At 47.5% G+C, this 19,366-nt stretch overlaps 1 protein-coding gene across 3 annotated transcripts in view; it reads right to left on the reverse strand.

Annotated features, from left to right (window-relative positions):
* The window catches only part of POLA1 (DNA polymerase alpha 1, catalytic subunit), an 801,468-nt gene that overhangs the window by 590,474 nt on the left and 191,628 nt on the right, over positions 1-19,366 (reverse strand). For all 3 annotated transcript variants that reach the window (XM_070750673.1, XM_070750672.1, XM_070750674.1), the window contains exon 26: positions 6,463-6,585. In XM_070750673.1, the coding sequence (XP_070606774.1) occupies positions 6,463-6,585 (123 nt within the window). The remainder of the gene's footprint in view (positions 1-6,462; positions 6,586-19,366) is intronic.

The raw sequence follows: 19,366 nt of genomic DNA on the forward strand, positions 1-19,366 counted from the left end.
GCGACGAGTCTTCGGAGAAGGGCGGCATACAAATCTAATAAACTGAATTGCCAAGCTCCATTCCGCTGGGTCTAGGAATGTGCAGCTCAACCAATCCACCTGCACGTTGGCCACCCCTGAGATGTGTTTAGCTCGAATGGACAGTAGACGAGGTTCCACCCAGGTGAATAACCTGTGTGCCTCTTGCATCAGAGTGCCGGACCTCGTCCCTCCCTGATGATTGATGTGTGAGCGGGTGGCCACATTATCTGTCTGGATGAGGGTGTGCTGCCCCTTTACTTGGCTGACAAAGTGTTGCAAGGCCACGTATACTGCTCGCAATTCCAGCAGATTGATGCTGGTTCGTGAAAGGTCCTCTGGTGTCCAGAAGCCCTGAGCCACTTGTGAGTCTGAGTGCGCACCCCATCCCTGGAGGCTCGTGTCTGTGGTGATCGTTACCTCGGTGTCCAGTAGGAAGGGGGAACCCTGATGTAGGATTCCAGACTTCCACCAAGGGAGGGAGCACTTGACTTCTGAGGTAATTAGGACGACCTTCTTGGAATGACTGGTGTGTGTTCTCTGGAATGGTAGCAGAAACCACTGTAGTTGTCTGATGTGTAGTCAAGCCCAGGGGATGACATCGATACAGGAGAAGAACATCCCCAGCAACTGGGCCAGGAAAACCAGTGGTACTTTTCATTGTTCTTATGCTTGAGACACCATGTTTCTGATCCTCTCCCTGTGGTCAGGAGAGAGAGACACCTTGCAAGCTTGAGTGTCTATGATGGAGCCCAAATGAAGTAGATGAGTAGTTGGGGTCAAGTGACTCTTTTGGTAGTTGATAGTGAATACATGTTGCTGCAGAATTTGGATGGTCAGCTGCAGGTCTTTGTGTGCCTCTCGTGGACATCTGGAAAGGATGACGACGTCGTCGAGGTACGCCATCAGTCTTATTGAGCATGCTCTGGGGGGGGTGTCTGTTGTCAGAACATCGAGGATCTTGGTGAAGGTTCGAGGCGCTGAGGACAGGCCAAATGGCATGGCCTTGTATTGAAAATGTCACCCCTGGAGGCAGAAGTGAAGGAAACATCTGTGTTCTGGGTGCACCGGTATGTGAAGGTAGGCCTCCTTGAGGTCTATCGATGTTGTGCCTGATGGAGGCTAGTATTGTCTTTAGTGAATGCATCTTGAATTGGCAGTACTTGACGTAAAGATTTAGCTGTTTTAGGTTTAGAATTAGTCTGCAGCCTCCCAAGGCCTCGGGCACTAAAAAGATGATCGAATAGTAGCCCTGGCCTTCCTGTGTGGGTGGGACTGGCTCTATTGCTCCAATGTCCAGCAGGTGTTGGACCTCCTGGGTCAGCAGTTGTCGCTTTTGAACGTCCAAAACCATTGGGCAGTTCAGGAATCTGGGAGGAGGCGTGTAAAGGAACTCTATCTTGAGGCCTTGCGCTATGTTTCGTAAAGCCCAGGTGTCTGAGGAGATAGACTCCCAGGAGGCAATGAAAAGTTGAAGATGGCCTCCAATGGGAAATGGGCTTGGTGAGTCACTTGGTCCTGCGATAGCCTCTGGTGTTGTTACTCTTGAATGGTCAACAAGATTGTTGGAATTGTCTGTTCCGGCCAGAGAAGGTAGTTCTGTCTGATCTGTAGGTACATTGTCCATAAGCTCCAGATTGGTTTGGGCGAAAGGGCTGCGTGGCCGCCTGGGAGGTGCCGAATGGAAAGGACTGTCTGCACTGGTAAGGGTTCTGCCTCCGGTCTTGTCAGCAAGTGGACCTTGGGAGAACCTTCTTTTTGTCCTTATCCTCGATAAGGACCGAATCCAGGGATTCTCCAAATACCTTTGGCCCCTGAAAGGGTGCTGCTGCCAACTGCCAATTCAACTTAGTGTCCGCCTGCCAGGAGTGGAGCCATAATAGACAGGTTGGCTGCTAGAGAACGAGCTGCAAACTTTGCAGCAGATAAAGTGGCATCCACAGAAAATTCTGCTGCTGCCAAAACCTTATTGACATCCTGGCATAAGCAACCATCTTCTGGCCCTAATTTGGTAAGGATGTCTCTGAGCCGTAAAATGGAGGCCCTGTTGAAATATGAAGCTGCAGAAACCGCTCTGAGGGCCCAGGCAGAGGTCTGGTGTGATTTTTTTTAATCAAATTCTCTGCCTTCTTATCATCAGGTTTTAATCCATCTGCCATGTCTGAAGGCAGTAGAGCAGAGGAAACTAAGCTTGCCACAGGAGGATCCACAGTTGGAAATTGAAGTAAAGTTTCCATCTCGGGATCAAAGGTATAAAACATTTTCTCTGAGGCTGTAGGGCCTAGTGCCACTGTTGGGTGCTCCCAGGGCCTCTTGAAGTTGTCCAAAAATATGGGGGAAGCCGGTATGTTGTCAGATTTCCTCTGGGGTTTGGTTTGAGTTGTGTGGCTGGTTGGATTTATTTATTTATTTATTAGATTTGTACGCCGCCCCTCTCCGCAGACTTGGAGCGGCTCACAACAATAATACGAACAATGTATCACAAATCTAATATTAAAAAGTCTCTAAAAGCCTCTTATTTAAAAAGCAGACATACACACAAACATACCATGCATAAATTATATAGGCCAGGGGGAGATGTCTCAATTCCCCCATGCCTGACGGCAGAGGTGGGTTTTAAGAAGTTTGCGAAAGGCAAGGAGGGTGACGGCAATCCTAATCTCTAGGGGGAGCTGGTTCCAGAGGGTGGGGGCCGACACAGAGAAGGTTCTTCCCCTGGGTCCTGCCAGACGACATTGTTTAGTCAACAGGACCTGGAGAAGGTCAACTCTGTGGGACCTAACTGGTCATTGGGATTCGTGTGGCAGAAGGCGGTCTCGGAGGTATTCTGGTCCGATGCCATGAAGGGCTTTATAGGTCATAACCAACACTTTGAATTGTGTTCGGAAACTGATCGGCAACCAATGCAGACTGCGGAGTGTTGGTGTGACATGGGCATACCTGGGGAAGCCCATGATTGCTGTCGCAGCTGCATTCCGCATGATCTGAAGTTTCCGAACACTTTTCAAAGGTAGCCCCATGTAGAGAGCATTACAGTAGTCGAACCTCGAGGTGATGAGAGCATGAGTGACTGTGAGCATTGACTCCTGGTCCAGATAGGGCCGCAACTGGTGCACCAGGCGAACCTGGGCAAACTGAGGGCTGCTCTGGTTGAGCACCATTGTCTAAGGCTAGGGTCTGTTTGGCCTTATGCAGCAAAATTCTAAAGATGTTGGGTTTAAAAAGGCCTGTAACGGTTGGCTGATCTGAGATGATGCCCTCATCCTCTGAGAGATCATATTCGGGTTCACTCCCTGTTTCTGGTAGCCCCGGGTCCTCATTGAAGGAGTCCTGGGGGGTCTGTGGGGGGGGGGAGGAACTGCCCAGACATCTCTACGCTCTGGACTGGATGAAGTAGGCCTTGCCTGTTGCAATGCCCAAGTCGCAACCCCTTGTATGTATGCTGTAGCGATCATCTCCTGGATGGCTGGAGACATAGTTTGCCAAGTTTCTTGGGGGTCACGTAGGCCCGCTGCCGTGGGTGTGATTGTGGCAGCTGGGGCCTGGGCCCTTTGGGTGCCTGGTGGCTGGTGCCAGGTCTGGGAAGGCAGGCCTAGATCCTCCCTCAAAATGTCCTGTCTTTCAGGGGAGTCAGAGGAAGTGATTCAGGCCGTTTTGAGGTCACTTCCAATTTCAAAATGGCGGACGCCCCTTTGCCCCGCCCACAAAATGGTGGTTGTGACACTGTAGCCTGCAAGGCTTACCAGCGAGTTCCTTAACAAGGCCGAACAGCATGTTGCTGATTTTGCAGCCAGTGTTTCATCCCTCCTGCCAGGGGGAGGCGCATGCGTCACAACACGAAGGCCCTGAATGCTCCGTGGTCTGTTGTTCTCCCTGTGCTACAGGTGTGCCCCACAGGACATCGACCTGGCCCAGCAGGCTCCTGGCAACGGGGCAATACTCCACAGAGCAGAAGCCCCTGACAGGAAAAACAGGCATCCATCTATGCTGGTGAGTCCAGGGAAGAACAGGGGGGGGCGCGATGCCCCGCAGGGCAGAGGCCCCCAGATTTCACCCTCCTGTTCCTTACAGTAGGACTTCTTCCTGTGAAGAGAAAAAAAGAAAAAAGGAGAGAGAAAACAATTTATTATTATTATTACTATTATTGTTTTTTGTTTTTATTATTATTGTTGTTATTATATTATTATTGTTGTTATTGTTATTATATTATTATTGTTATTGTTGTTGTTGTTGTTGTTGTTGTTGTTGATGACAAATTTTAGGAGAGAAGAACTCAACGTCCCTACAATTGAGTTTTTAAGACTGGCCCTCTGGGGCAGTTGAGGTGTGGAGCCTGTTTCATTGCACTTAAATTTTAACTCAGTCCCTGCCAAACAGGCTGAAGTATTACCCACGTTGGACTCTCCATAGCAGTGCAGTAGAGAATAAGTATATTCTTTAATACACTTAGTGTTAGTTCAAAAAATCAAGATATGTGGCACCAAATGCATAAACAGCAGCTCACCAAAAGTAAGAAGCCTTTTTAAAGTGACTCCATGTTTTGCAAAACTTTATGGAATTAGTTTCCATAATGAAGTATTAGCAGTCATTTTTAACAGTTTCCATGACTGAACATCCCACCTTAGGAAACTGAATTCTCCATAGAATCTCAAATGTTACCAGATAGAAATATATACAATGTCTACTATTTCTGAGAACTAAACATCAAAGTTATTTAAAATATTAATATGTGAAAAATAAGATTCTCATAAGTTTTTTTAATCTATTAGTTGAGTTCATCAAGTTAACTTCCACTGAATTAAAAAATAATACTCTTTATTTTTATAGTACACAATTATACAAGAAATGTCACCTTGCACAAATTTTTAAAATTAAATATAATCTAAACTAAATGTTTATAGTATCTTTAATTTTTCAATGAATACAAGAGCTCTATCGCCATCTAGTGAAAAGGTAAATAATTATTATATTATCAAATTACCATTTTGAAATTTTCTGTTAAAACAATATACTTTGACTATTTATATATATAATAGTGTGTGTGTGTGTGTGTGTGTATGTATGTGTGTGTGTATGTATGTATGTATGTATGTATGTATGTATGTATGTATGTATGTATGTATGTATATATATAGTATAAATATAAATGTATTTATTTCTGAGCTTAATTCTTAATTCTGAGCTTTATTCTTTCTATTTTGAAGTGTTTTCTGCTGCAAAACTGAAAAAAATAATGGATTTTTGTTTCAGCCCTGGTTTGTAATATCTAAAGTTATTACAAACCAGAGCTAAAACAGAAATCCATTGTTTTTTCATTTTTACAACAGAAAACACTTCAAAAAACAAAAAAGAAAGAATAAAGCTCAGCATTAAGCTCAGAAAAATTTCCCAGTGACCATAATATATTATATAACAATTATAATTAATTAATAATTAAACATATTTAAATATGCTGGTTTCACTAGGTCTATTAAGCTACAATTTTCTACAAAATTATTTCAGTTATAATTTATGTATGCTTCCTAAAGCCAGTCAAGATTGAACTTACACCTTCTTTCAAATAGCCACACAGGTCCCATCCCATTTGTGAACACTGTTTTTCCTAGTCAGGCTCAATCTGAGAAATAAGCTTTTTTCTTATATTTACTTTCTATGACTAAAATAGCATTTATGAAAATATTTACTTAGCATTCTTGATATAACCAAATGATGTGTCATGGTTAGAAGTAAGTTCAATGCACAGAAATCAATCAGTTAAATGTTCCAAAATACAAATTCAAAAAGGTTTCCATATTGGTCTGAAAATCTTGAGCTAAAATATGACTAATGTTAATCAGATCTTCTATAAATATTATAAACAAGATATTTAGAAAAAAAAGGAATTACCTGTTGTTTTTAAGAGCGCTAAAGCTGTTACTCTTAAGTAAGTCAAAATATTTGAATTAGCATTTTGTATTCAGAAAATAAATTAATCTACTCCCCCTATAAAAATATATAAAGAAGCTATTTTGAATCTGCCATAGAATATTTCTGGATGACTGAAATGTTCTGATACTACTTTCTCTTTTGTTAAGTCCTGATGTCAAATTTGTGTCTCTTAATAATTTTAGTGAAAATTTATTGCACCATATTTGACATCAGTTTAATTGCTCACAGTGATACACCCCTGCCAGCTTTTAGGAAGGCTTTGCCGATCTCATACTAGAACATTATGTTTATGTGAGCTCATGTTATTTGTCTGCAGTGCTCTGTGTTTTATTTACTTTTCTTTTATGATAATGTATTCATTTTTAATGCTTGCCAAGAATTTTGTGAGTGGAAGCCCTAATCACTGAAGAGAGGGGGGGAGGAAAAGAGAGAGGGGGAAGAGGGAGGGAGAGAAATTTGCCATCTTATTCACAACCACCCACAAAATAATCACAGTACTAATCATTGCTGACTTACCTCTCTGCCTTTGAAAGTCACCAAAGCAGCAAGAGGTTTTGCATAAAATCTACTGTAGGAAAATCCCAGGCATCCATACATACTATTAGCTGTAAGCTTCAGAGCCTTCTGCCTGATATCATACTGAAAAAACAAAAAACTATCATAATCAGTTTAAAATTATTTTGTCCTTTTAACTGGTTAAAGTAATTAGCAAACTAATAAGGAAGAACATCCCAGAGAATATAGAACCATATTTTAAAATTTTTAAATGTCATTTCCATCCTGATTTTATACATTTGGCATTCAAGAAAATCAGCAGCAACTTAATAAAACAGAACATTTAAACCATAGTAGGTAACTTTTATTGTCTATTTTTCATGCCAGATATCTCTGCCCTAAGCAAATGAGTTTTTTAAGAGAAAAATATATACCACATATTTATTACATTTAGATTAGAGTCAAATACAACTCAATAGTCCTCAACTTACAATGATTCACTTAATGACTATTCAAAGTTACAATAGCTCTGAAAAAAAGTGACTTGGGACCATTTTATACACTTATGACCATTGCAGCATCCCCAAGGTCACATGATCAAAATTTATTTATTTAATTTATTTATTTATTTGACTTGTATGCCCCCAATCCCGAAAGACTCAGGACGGCTCACAATATAAAATTTATTTTATATTTATTTATTTATTTATTTATTTTATTTTATTTGTTTGTTTGTTTGTTTGACTTCTATGCTGCCCAATCCGGAAGGAGTCAGGGCAGCTTACAACAATGATGAAAATATAATAAAATAGATACAAAAGATAAAAGAAGTCGAACAATGACAATAATAAAAGAAGTCAAGGAAGAAACGAGCAATTACTAAAATCCTAATTAAAATTTAAAAAACAATTCAACAACACATACTGATCATTCATACTAAATTCATATATATGGACAAGCTAGCGGTTGATTTAGAGCCCCCAGGCCTGCCGGCACAGCCAGGTCTTTGTGGCCTTACGAAAGGTCAGCAGGGTGGGGGCCGTACGGATCTCACGGGAGAATTGATTCAATAAAGTTGTGGCAGAAACAGAGGAGGCACTCCCCCGTGGTCCCACTAACCTACATTGTTTAGCTGACAGGACCTGGAGGAGGCCGACTCTGTGTGCTCTAATTGGTCTCTGGGAGGTATGTGGCAGAGATGGTCCCGTAAATAATCTGGCCCTGAGCCATATAGGGCTTTATAGGTAATAACCAACACCTTGAATTGTGCCCAGAGACTAATAGGGAGCCAGTGCAGCTCGCAGAGTATAGGTGTTATATGGGTGTACCGAGGTACACCCATGACAACCCATGAGGCTGCATTCTGGACCATTTGGAGTCTCTGAACACTTTTCGAGGGTAGCCCCATGTAGAGTGCATTGTAATAATCAAGACGGGAGGTTATGAGGGCCTGAGTGACTGTGTCTAAATAGTGTCGCAGCTGGTACACCAGGCAAACCCGGCAAAGGTCCCCCTGGCCACAGCCAAAAGATGGTGTTCTAGGTTCAGCTGTGGATCCAGGAGGACGCCCAAGTTGCAAACCCTATCTGAGGGGGTTAATGTTTCTCCCTCCAGGACAATGGTCGGACAGATCAAATAGTCCTTAGGAGGAAATGTCCACAGCCACTTGGTCTTGTCTGGGTTGAACTTGAGCCTGTTGGCCCCCATCCAGACTCTCACAGCCTCCAGGCACCGGCACATCACATCCACCACTTCACTGAATTGGCATGGGGTGAAGATGTATAACTGGGTATCATCAGCGTACTGGTGATACCTCACCCCATGCCGACGGATGCTCTCGCCCAGCGGCTTCATGTAGATGTTAAATAGTAGCGGGGAAAGGACGGACCCCTGCGGCACCCACACAGGAGATGCCGAGGGGTGGACCTCTGGCCTCCCACTAACACCGACTGCGAATGACCAGAGAGATAGGAGGCGAACCACCGAAAGATGGTGCCTCCCACTCCCACTCCCCTATCCCGGGCTCACCAGAGATCATCCACCAGCCCAACCAAAGATTTCCGTGCTGTGACCGGTCCCGAAGCCAGATTGAAAAGAGTCCAGATAATCGGCTCCTTCCAAGAACCGCCGGAGCTGGAGTACCACCACTTTCTCAACAACCTTACCCAAAAAAGGCAGGTTGGAGACTGGTCTATAGTTCTTCAATTCGGATGGATCCAGGGACAGTTTCTTGAGGAGGGGTCGCACAACCGCCTCCTTTAACAGCTGCGGAAACGACCCTTCTCTCAAGGAAATGTTTATCAATGTCTGGTTCCAGCCGCGTGTCACCTGGCCGAGACCAGCCAAGAGGGGCACGGGTCCAGTAGGCAGGTTGAGAAACTCACAGCTCCGATGGCCTTGTCCACTTCCTCAGGGGTTACCAGGTCAAACTCCTCCCAAATGATGGAACTAAGACCTGACCCTGTTACTTTGGTCTGTATTGCCCAATTGAAATCCAGGTCCTTCTGAATCAGACTGACTTTATCTGCAAGAAACTGAACAAATTCCTTAGCCCGCCCCTGCAAGGGTTCCACCATCTCTACCTTGTACAGTAGAACCCCGACTTACGAGACTAATTGGTTCCGGAAGGAGGCTCATAAGTCGGAACGCTCGTATGACGAAACATTGTTTCCCATAGGAAACAATGTAAAGTCAATTAATCCGTGCAACAACAAAAAAAAACCGCTGCCGTCGAACGCGGAAGTTAGCGTTCGGCTTCAGGAGACAGCTGCGAAGCGGCGCGGGTGTTTTAAAACGTCGCAGCCGGCCTGGGGGGTTCGGGGGCTTCCCCCCGAGCCCCCCAGGCCGGCTGCCACGTTTTAAAACACGTGCGCCGCTTCGCAGCTGTCTCCTGAAGCCGAACGCTAACTTCCACGTTCGGCTTCAGGAGACAGCTGCGAAGCGGCGCGCGTGTTTTAAAAGGTTGCAGCCGGCCTGGGGGGCTTGCCAGCACCCCCCCAGCCCCCCAGGCCGGCTGCAACCTTTTAAAACACGCGGGATACGAGCACCAAGGAGCTGTCTCCTGAAGCCGAACGCGGAAGTTAGCGTTCGGCTTCAGGAGACAGCTCCTTGGCGCTCGTATCCCGAATGTGAGCTCGGGAGGCGAACAAAAATGTCGCTCCCCTCCCAGCTCTTATCTCGAGTAGCTCGTAAGTAGAGCTGCTCGTATGTCGAGGTGCCACTGTATAGGAGAGAATGAGTCACCCTAAACAGGGTGGCTGGGCGAGAATCTGCAGATGCAATGAGGGCAGCAATGTACGCAGACTTTGCCGCCTCTATTGCCACGAGGTAAGTCTTAATATAAACTCTTACTCGTGTTCGGTCAGACTTAGTTACTAGACTTTCATGCTTGCTCTAGGCGTCTCTTCTGGCGTTTCATCCCCTGGACAAACGAGTCGGGAATTTCCCCAAGCTCCCTCTGAAACCCTTCTGGGTCCATTAGGTGCCTGGGGTGAAACCTCCTAATCGGTTCCGCCTCCCTGCAGTGGGGGATTGGACGGTCAAAGTCCAGTCTCAGCAGGGAGGGATCTGACCATGACAAGGGTGTGGTGACCATACCCCTTAAAACCAGATCAATTTTCCACTGCCCCGAGAGAAACTGCCCCGAGTCAAATGTGTGTCCCCCTCTATGAGTCGTACCCTGAATTACTTGGGTCAGGTCCATGGTTATAATGGAAGCCATGAACTCCTGCACCATCTCCAAGGTTTCGCCGGCCAATGGCAGATTAAAGTCCCCCAGGACCGCAAGCCTGGGAAACTCAACCACCAGCCCAGCTACCGCCTCAAGCAGTGCAGGAAGGGCTGTTGCAACATAGCTGGGATGCAGTATGTTAACAGCAAGCCCACCTGACCCCCTAAGTCCAATCTCAAGAGGAGAGACTCACACCCGGCAATCTGTAGGGCAGGGACCCTGCAAGGGCTTAGTGTCTCACAGACGATGACTGCCACTCCCTCACCTCTTCCCTGGTGTCACAGCTGGTGCAAGACCAGAAACCCGTCTGGGCATATTTCAGAGAGAGGAACACCTCCCTCAGGTCCCAGCCAGGTTTCGGTCACACAACCCAGGTTGGCCCCTTCCTCTAAGAGTATATCTCGAATCAAAGGGGCCTTGTTAGCAACTGATCTGGCATTGAGTAGCAGCAGCCTGAGGCCAGGGCCCTGACTACATCTGACACCAATTACACGGGATGGGACAGGGGGGGCAGAACAGGGAATTGCTTTCAAACAGCGAGTCCTCGTTCCCCATGAACAGCCTACCACTCAGCTCCTGCCATACCTGCCCCTCTCAGTAATGACCGTGATGCCCTGTCTCTCCACCGCACCCGAAGTCAAACTTCCATCTTTACCGGTCAACCCACATCTCGACCAGCTTGCCATTCCATGTACACCTCTCTCTACTCACACACCCAACATATAAAAATTCACTGCCACCCCAAACCCCCAACCCACAATACCTGCCCAATAAATATATAATAATCATACAACACATACAATACAGAATACTCATTCCTGCAATGAATTTCTCAAAGCTAACATTCGACAGTCATTCAGTTTCACAACATACATCTTCAATCACCTGCACTCATTAATTTAAGCTAAAATTCAATTAGATAGAATATAAAATTAATTTAAAATGGAATTAAATATAAAACAGTAAAAATCAGTAAAAAACAGTATAAATAAAACAAACCAGATAAAAACCCAGTTGATCTGAGTCAGAATATAAGATGTTATAACAATTGTCCAGCCAAATATAGACATATAATCTCAGTTCATCAAAATGAAAGGGGTACTTCTTCTTAAAAACTGAGAGTCCCATTTAATTTATCTGAGAGTCCTGAGAGTCTCTTGGCACCCAAGGAAAAAAAAGGGAGGAGGGAAAGGGGGTAAAAAGGGAGAGAAGCATCAAGGTGTTGTCCTTAAGGTCAGCTGCTCCCACCAGCCTGCACCCTTGGCTCTGCTTTCTCTTAAAGTCAAAGTCCAAAGTGTTTGGCCGGTTTCTCTCATCCCCTCCACTGTCAGTCACTCTCACTGGCCAACTATCATGATTTGGCACCAGAGAGCCCTTCCTGCATATCTCTGGCTCACCCCAAGTGCCCAGGTCGTTCCTCTTTGGCCACACACACTGCAGCTCTCTTGGTCCTTGTCCTTCTCCTGCATGATACTCTTCCAGGCACTGGCAAGCTCCTACCAGCCAGCTTCCTTGGTCATGTCCAGCAGCTGAAGTCAAAGCGTCTGGCCAGAAAGATTCAATATAATCCATTCAATAGTATGCTGGCTGCCTGAATAACTCCAGGGTGTCCTCCGGGTGTCCTCCAGGCATCTGGGCATCCCCCCGCCTCATCTGCAGCTCATCCGTCACCCCCGATATCCTCTAACCTCAACAATCAGTCTTTGGAATCCTAGGCTATCGGCGGCTTCCGGCTATGGTCGCCATCTTCCGCATTCCACCTTCAGCGCCCCCAGATTGACCTTGTTCCCTGGCTGCAGATCTCAGTCCACAGAGCAATCAGGACTCCAGAAGAACCGTTGTACCTACCTGAACGGTCTTCTCAATGCACTGGAAGGAGAGTCCAACATGGGTATTACTCCAATCTTATTGGTAGAGACTGAGTTAAATATTAACATATTAATTGAGCACCGCCCCCTCTGCTCTTCCCATGAGCCAGTTTTAAAAACGAAGACCATATAAGAGGATAACCAGATTTATTATAACAATCAACAACTGACTAACTGCCCACTCCGACGTCCCTGCACCCTTAACATACTGGGTGGGTTTGGACTCTCCTTCCAGTGCATTGAGAAGACCGTTCAGGTAGGTACAACGGTTCTTCTCCACTGCATCTGGAAGGAGAGTCCAACATGGGATATGCCAGAGATTTACGGCCCATGGGAGGGAGAAGGTCTTGTCAGGGACGTTGGGGAAACACAAACTCGTTGTAACACACGTCTCCCAAAAGCCGCTTCAGCAGCTGCAAAGGAGTCCAACTTGTAATGCCGTATGAAGGTTGATGGAGCTGCCCACGTCGCGGCCCTGCAGATGTCATCTATGGACGCCTGCGTAACCCAGGCTGCCGAAGTGGCCGCGCTCCTTGTAGAGTGAGCTGTCACTCCTTCTGGTACAGGTAGTCCTCGAGCTCTGTATGCCTCCGCGATACAGTCTGATCCAACGGCTAATTGAGGTAGATGAAATTCCAAGTCCCTTCTTCCCTGGTGAGAACGCGACGAACAGCCTCTCTGTTCTCCGAAAGGATTCTGTCCGCCTCACATAAATCTTGACCGCACGGCGTACGTCTATCTTGTGCCATCTCAACTCGGATGGATGGTTACCGTGGGTGCAAAAATCAGGAAGGATCAGTTCCTGTTTCCTGTGAAAGTCTGAATTTACCTTTGGGATAAAGGAAGGATCCAATCTCAGTACCACTCTGTCCGGGTGGAAAATGCAGAGGTCCGGCCTTACCGACAAGGCCGATATTTCCGACACTCTTCTTGCCGACGTGATGGCAATTAGAAATGCCGTTTTAATAGACAGTAATCGTAGTGATATGGATCTCAAAGGTTCAAACGGTGGCTTAGTCAAGGCCCTAAGTACTATTGTGAGGTCCCATGATGGAAATCTTCGAACTGGCGGGGCATGCTGATTCGACGCTCCCCGCAGAAAGTCCTTCACCCAAGGGTGGTAAGCTAAGGACCTCACCTCCTCCACTTATATCATGGTGGAAAGGGCCGCCACATGTCGTTTCAGCGTATTAGGTGCTAGCCCACGCTCAAGGCCCGCTTGCAAAAATTCAAGCACAGTTATCACCGACGCCGTCCTAGGATTTACTTGTTGCTTTCCACAAAATCCGCAAAAGGCTGCCCATGTCGTTTGGTAAATTCGAGACGTTGAAGGGCGCCTTGCGGCCTGCATAGTGTCAATAACTTTGTCCGGTATTTTCAATTGTTGTAGTCTGAGCCGTTCAAGTGCCAGACGGTTAGTTGAAGCCACTGGGGGTCTGGATGTTGCAGACTCCCCTGGCTCAGTGATATCATCCGGTCCGGAATCCTCCATGGGGGTGACACCGACAGTGCCACCAGGTCGGAGAACCACGGTCGACGGGGCCAGTGAGGAGCTATCAGCAGCCCCTCTGCTTCCTCCCTCAGGATCTTGTCCACCACTCTCTGAATCAGGTTCGTTGGTGGAAATGCGTACAGCAAACCCGGTGGCCAAGGTGTTAACAGGGCATTGGTCCTCTCCGCTCCAGGTTCTGGAAACCGTGTGTAGAATCTCGGCAGTTGAGCATTCCGAGAACTTGCAAACAGGTCTATTGATGGGGTCCCAAACTTGGTGACCATCCGCTGAAAAATGCTCGGCTCTAGCATCCATTCCGACGGATCTAGGGTAGACCGGCTTAGCCAATCCGCCTGTGTGTTGCTGACTCCCGCAATGTGTTCTGCCTCCAGGGACTGTAGGTGACTTTCGGCCCACTTGAAGAGATTGTCCGTCTCTTCCATGAGGCGGTGCGACCGTGTGCCCCCTTGGTGATTCAGGTGGGCCCTGGTCGCGACATTGTCCGTGACCACCAACACGTGCCTTCCCTGGACCAAAGGTGTAAAGGTCTGTAGAGCTAGGAACACTGCTCTTAGTTCTAAGAAGTTTATGTTGACGGGCGATAGATCCTCCGCCCTCCACAGGCCTTGTGCCATCTGGGTCCCGATGTGGGCGCCCCATCCTGTAAGGCTGGCATCTGTAGTCAGGATAACCTGGTTCCGCCTTTGGAAAGGGGATCCGACGGCTATGGCGGTAGATGTCCACCATCGTAAGGAATCCCTGACCTGCTGAGGTAGGTGCACTAGCCTGTGGGAATGGCTCACCTTGGTCCTCTGAGCCGGAAGGAGGAACCATTGTAGTGTCCTTATGTGATATCTGGCCCAAGGCACGATGCCAATTGCTGACACCATGGTACCCAGTACTTTTGACAGGAGAGATAAGGGAACTGGTCCCCGTTGAATGCTGGACACTAAACGTCGCATGTTGTTCTGTCGTTCTGCCGATAGTGCTACCGTGCCCGCCTGAGTGTCTATAACCGCACCAAGGTGTAACAAACTGGTGGTGGGTGTAAGTTGGCTCTTTTCCACATTGATGGTGAAGCCGTGTCGTTGCAGTGTGTGAATGGTCTCGGCTAGGTCTCTCTTGGCCGCTGCCTGGGACCTGGATAATATGATAATGTCGTCCAGGTAGGCCATCAATCTGATGGATCGTGCCCGTAAGCTGGCGGTCAGCACGTCCAGAAGCTTGGTGAAGGTGCGTGGGGCCGATGAAAGGCCGAATGGCATCGCCCTGTATTGGTAATGCCTCCCTTCTGTGCAGAAACGGAGGAACCTGCGATGCTCCGGATGTATTGGAACGTGTAGGTATGCTTCCTTGAGATCTATGGATGTTAAGAGATCCTGTGCTCGTATGGAAGCCAGAATGGTGTGTAAAGAGTGCATCCTGAACCTCCGATATCTTATGAAGAGGTTCAGTTGTTTCAGGTTTAGTATCAACCTGCAGCCCCCGGAGGCCTTGGGAACGATGAATATCATTGAATAGAACCCCTGGCCTTCCTCCTGCTGGGGGACCTGTTCTATGGCTTGGATGTCCAACAGGTGTGTGATCTCTTTGCGCAACTGTAACTTTTTTTGAGAGTCCTTTATCGTGGGACAACGTAGGAAGCGACTGGGAGGTGACTGAACGAACTCCAACTTGAGTCCGTGTGTCACGGTGGCCATAGCCCATTTGTCTGAGGAGGTCTTTTGCCAGCTGGTGTTGAATCCCTGGAGCCTGCCTCCTAAGGGCTGTGAGGTGGCTGAGTCACTTCGTGTTACGCTTGAACCCTCGTTGGTTATTGCCACGAAATGGCCTTCTGGACTGTTGATAGCCCCTTGGCCTGTCTTGAAAGGAACCGCGGTCGCTCATGTAGGACTGCGTGTTGTATTGGCCCTGAGTAAAGGAGCGCTGGTTCTGGCCAGAGTTGGCAGAGGCATCCCAACGAAAGGACTGACGTCTCGAATATGGCGTGGATCTACGGTCCTGTCGACGGTTAGACCTGGGGAGGACCTTCCTCTTGTCCTTGTCCTCCACGAGGACTTTCTCCAGCAGGTCTCCGAATAGGGTTGAGCCTTGGAAGGGACCGGATGCCAGCCGCCATTTCGACTTGAGATCCGCCTGCCAGTTTCGTAGCCACAGGAGGCGGCGGGAAGACAGCGTGGCGGCCATGCTCCTAGTGGAAAACTTGGCCGCATGCAAGGTGGCGTCTGCGGAGAATTCCGTCGCCGCCCGCAGCTTACTCAGATCCTGGCGAAGACGTCCGTCCTCTGGACCAAGGCGGGACTGCATCTCCTGGATCCACAACATCGATGCCCGGTTGATGAATGATGCTGCTGCAGCCGCTCGAAAGCTCCAGCCGGACATCTGATGAGTCTTGCGCAGTAACGTTTCCGTCTTCCTCTCTTCAGGTCTCAGGCTGTCGCCTGTCTCTGAAGGTACTAAGGCGCTTGAGACCAGCGTTACCACAGGCTGGTCAATCGGAGGGAATTCCAGTAGTTTCTCCACCTCCTCATCGAAGGTGTAGAATTTCCTCTCCAGGTTGGTAGGGCCCTGGGCTGCTGCAGGATACTGCCAGGGCCTCTTGATCCCTTTTATAAAAATGTCCGATGCAGGAAAGTGGTCAGACTCGGGCTGAGGCTCTTGTAGAAGTGTGGTTGAGGTGTTGCCAGTCTCAGTGGCTTCTGATGCCTTCTCTGACCCAGGAAGGTTCATCACGTGCTTGGCTTTATACAACAAGGTCTTAAAAAGCGTTGGTTTGAACAGCCCCACCGTGGGTGTCTGTTCTGGAGCTGTCTCATCTTCTGAGAAGCCATATTCCGGTTCACTGTCTTCGAATGGAATTGGCTCTTCCAACAAGGACCCCAAACCCGAGGGGGGCGGTGCTGACCACAATTCCCTTGCTTGATGAGTCTGTCTGCCATACTGCTGCGCTCCCATAGCCCTGTTCTGCGAATACGCACTGGCTATAATGTCCTGCAGATCTGGGGGCAAGTTCTGCCATGCACCCGGCTGTGATCTCAGTCCAGCTGCTGTGGGGGTGAAGGTGGCAGATGGCCCTTGGGAGCTCCCCTCCATGGGCCCCGCTGACCCTGGTCTGGCCCAGGAAGTGCTGGGGGATGGCATGACTTGAGGCATGGCCAGGAACTGTCTGTCCGGGGACCAATCCCCTCCAGGGTGGGCCCCCATAGGCCCAAAGGTGGCTGGGGGCGACATTGGGTCTGATCCCTGTCTCTGGCCTGGAGGAAGTCCTGCTGGAGAAGAGTGCAATGCAGCTTCCAGCTTTTTTTTCGAGCGCCTTTATGCGCTTTTCCGCCTCTTTGATTGAAGAGGTAGAGGCAGGGGAATGGGAGGTCTTGGCTTTCTCCTTCCCCTTTCCCTTGGCCTTGTCCTTTGGTGGCCTAGGGGAGTCAGGCTTATCACTGCTCTGACGGTCTTCCATAGTACTCACAGTATTAATTTAGCCTCCAAAAGCCTTCGGTTTGTGCTCCGGTAGCTGTAGCCTCACTTTGTCATGCAAAAATGGCGACTGTGACCCTGCTGGGCTCGCGCCTGCGCACTGGGCTTCAGGCCCCTTCGCGCTCTTTTTTCCCGCCTGGGGGGGGGGAAGGCTCCTTCGCGCCTAATGACGCAACGCCCCATCCGCGCGCCCCAAAATGGCGGCGCCCGCGCCTCCCGGCGTCCGGGCTAGTCCCCAGGGTCCTCCGACCTCTGGGACTCCTCTCTCCTCTCGCTCTTCGCCTCCGCGGCTGCAGGAGAGGGACAGAAGCCTTTCTAGCCGCTCCGACGGCCGCGGCTCTCGGCGGCGATTCCGGCGGCTTCGGCGGCAGCTGCAGCATTCCCCGCGCTGATCAGCTGTGAGGCGCTTCCATGCCTGGCGATCCGGCCGCCTCCGAGCCTCCCAGTGGAGGGGCATTCCCCTCCACTTTCGGCTCGCAGCCCTGGTGTGACCTCGGAGGTCAGGGACCCCAGGCTGGCTGCTCCTCTGCGGGGTGTTCCCTCGGGGGGAATACAAGACCCCTGAGGAGGATCGATGGGGGCTCTGCCCTCGGAGGGCAGGAACCCCTTCCTCCTGTTCCACTTCTGTCTTCAGATCTGAAAGAGAAAGAAACAGGTTAAAACAGGTTATACATTTTTATTCATTTATATCTCATTTAATTTATCAAAAGGTCTCAGACCAAACTCAGTATGTCTCTACTCTTAGACTGAGTTTTTAAAAACTGGCTCATGGGAAGAGCAGAGGGGGCGGTGCTCAATTAATATGTTAATATTTAACTCAGTCTCTACCAATAAGATTGGAGTAATACCCATGTTGGACTCTCCTTCCAGATGCAGTGGAGAAGCTGATAATTTCAGCTGGCGGAGAGAAACCCAATTCTGACTCAAAACAAACTGTGAAGATGTTGAAACCATAGTTCATAGCAGGAGCAGCTCGCTTGCACCCTGTTGCCGCTCCGCCGGAACTGGAAGTTAGATGCTTGGCAACTGACTGATATTTATAATGGTTGAAGTGTCCCAAGTTCATGTGGATGTGATTTTTGTGATTGTAAGCCAATCTCCAGCATGGATTTTAGCAGCGTGCCTGCTATCGGCTGCCATAGAAACAGGGAGGGGGGCTTGGGCATTTGGGATGGGGAAGCAAGCTGGTCTGTAGCAGTCCTATGAGAATTGGAAAGGAAGTCTGTACTCATGAATTATGGTGCTGCTGAGTTGTTTATATTCTGTCAAGGTCAACCGTCCTGAGACTTTTGATGCAAGAAATACCTGGAGAGGAGCCTTCCTACAACATCAGACTGGATGTTGATTGGACACTCAGTGCTGGATCCTGAAGGGAGGAATTTGGGGTAACTTTCAATGTAATCTTCGTGCATTTTGAATCAAATCTTGCCTTGCTTTCGCTGCTACCATTTGAAACTTGGTAAAAGTACCTCTTCTGTATTTCAATAGAGTGGGGGGGGGCTTTCTTTCTTGAGTTTTGAGTGGAGGAAGGTCTCACAGTAACTTTCTGACAAGCAGGTTACTAACTTAATAACTGCAGTAATTCACTTAACAATTGTGGCAAGAAAGGCCGTAGAATGGGGCAAAATTCACTTAACAAATGTCTCACTTCAACAGAAATTTTGGATTCAATTGTGTCATAAATCAAGAAGTATATTGATATTTAGGAAGGCCTCCATTAACTTTTATTTTTTTGTTTGCTTGTTTTTCTCTGTATCTCACACTAAATAGCAAGAATTTCACTGCCAATGAGCATATATAATGAATGTTCTGGGATCTAATTTTGATGGTGTTTTGGAGGGTAGGAGTAAATTTGCTCCAGTATTGCTACTATATTAGATTTCTCCCAATCTGATCTTTAAACAATATTTACATTCATCCCTGTGGACACTCCAAATAGCTGCAAATTGTAAACTAGATAATAAACCATTCAGAATGAGAAACAAGGACTTTCATTTCACACTTCACCAACCATTCTTTCTCTCTTGCCAGCTATTGTTCGTTTTTCTTTCTTTGTCTGTCAATTTTATGCCATTATATTATCACTGTACATTCTGGGGAAATCTTCTATCTTAAATTTTTTAAAAACTCTACATTCCTTGTACTGTAAATCCTATCCAGAACCTGATCAAATCTTCTTTTATTAAGAGTGAGGTGTCTTTTTTCTACAGCTATGTACCTACAGAGAGATTTGAAATGGTATAAAATGGAGGACTTTTCATCAAAATATAAACCTAAATTCTCAACACCTGATTTTCTTGACATTTTATAATGGATACTTTTTTCTTGCTTCTTTTAATATTGTTATTTATCCTGGGATAA

Source organism: Erythrolamprus reginae, chromosome 4 (assembly GCF_031021105.1).
Source record: "Erythrolamprus reginae isolate rEryReg1 chromosome 4, rEryReg1.hap1, whole genome shotgun sequence".
NCBI classification, from domain to species: domain Eukaryota; kingdom Metazoa; phylum Chordata; class Lepidosauria; order Squamata; family Dipsadidae; genus Erythrolamprus; species Erythrolamprus reginae.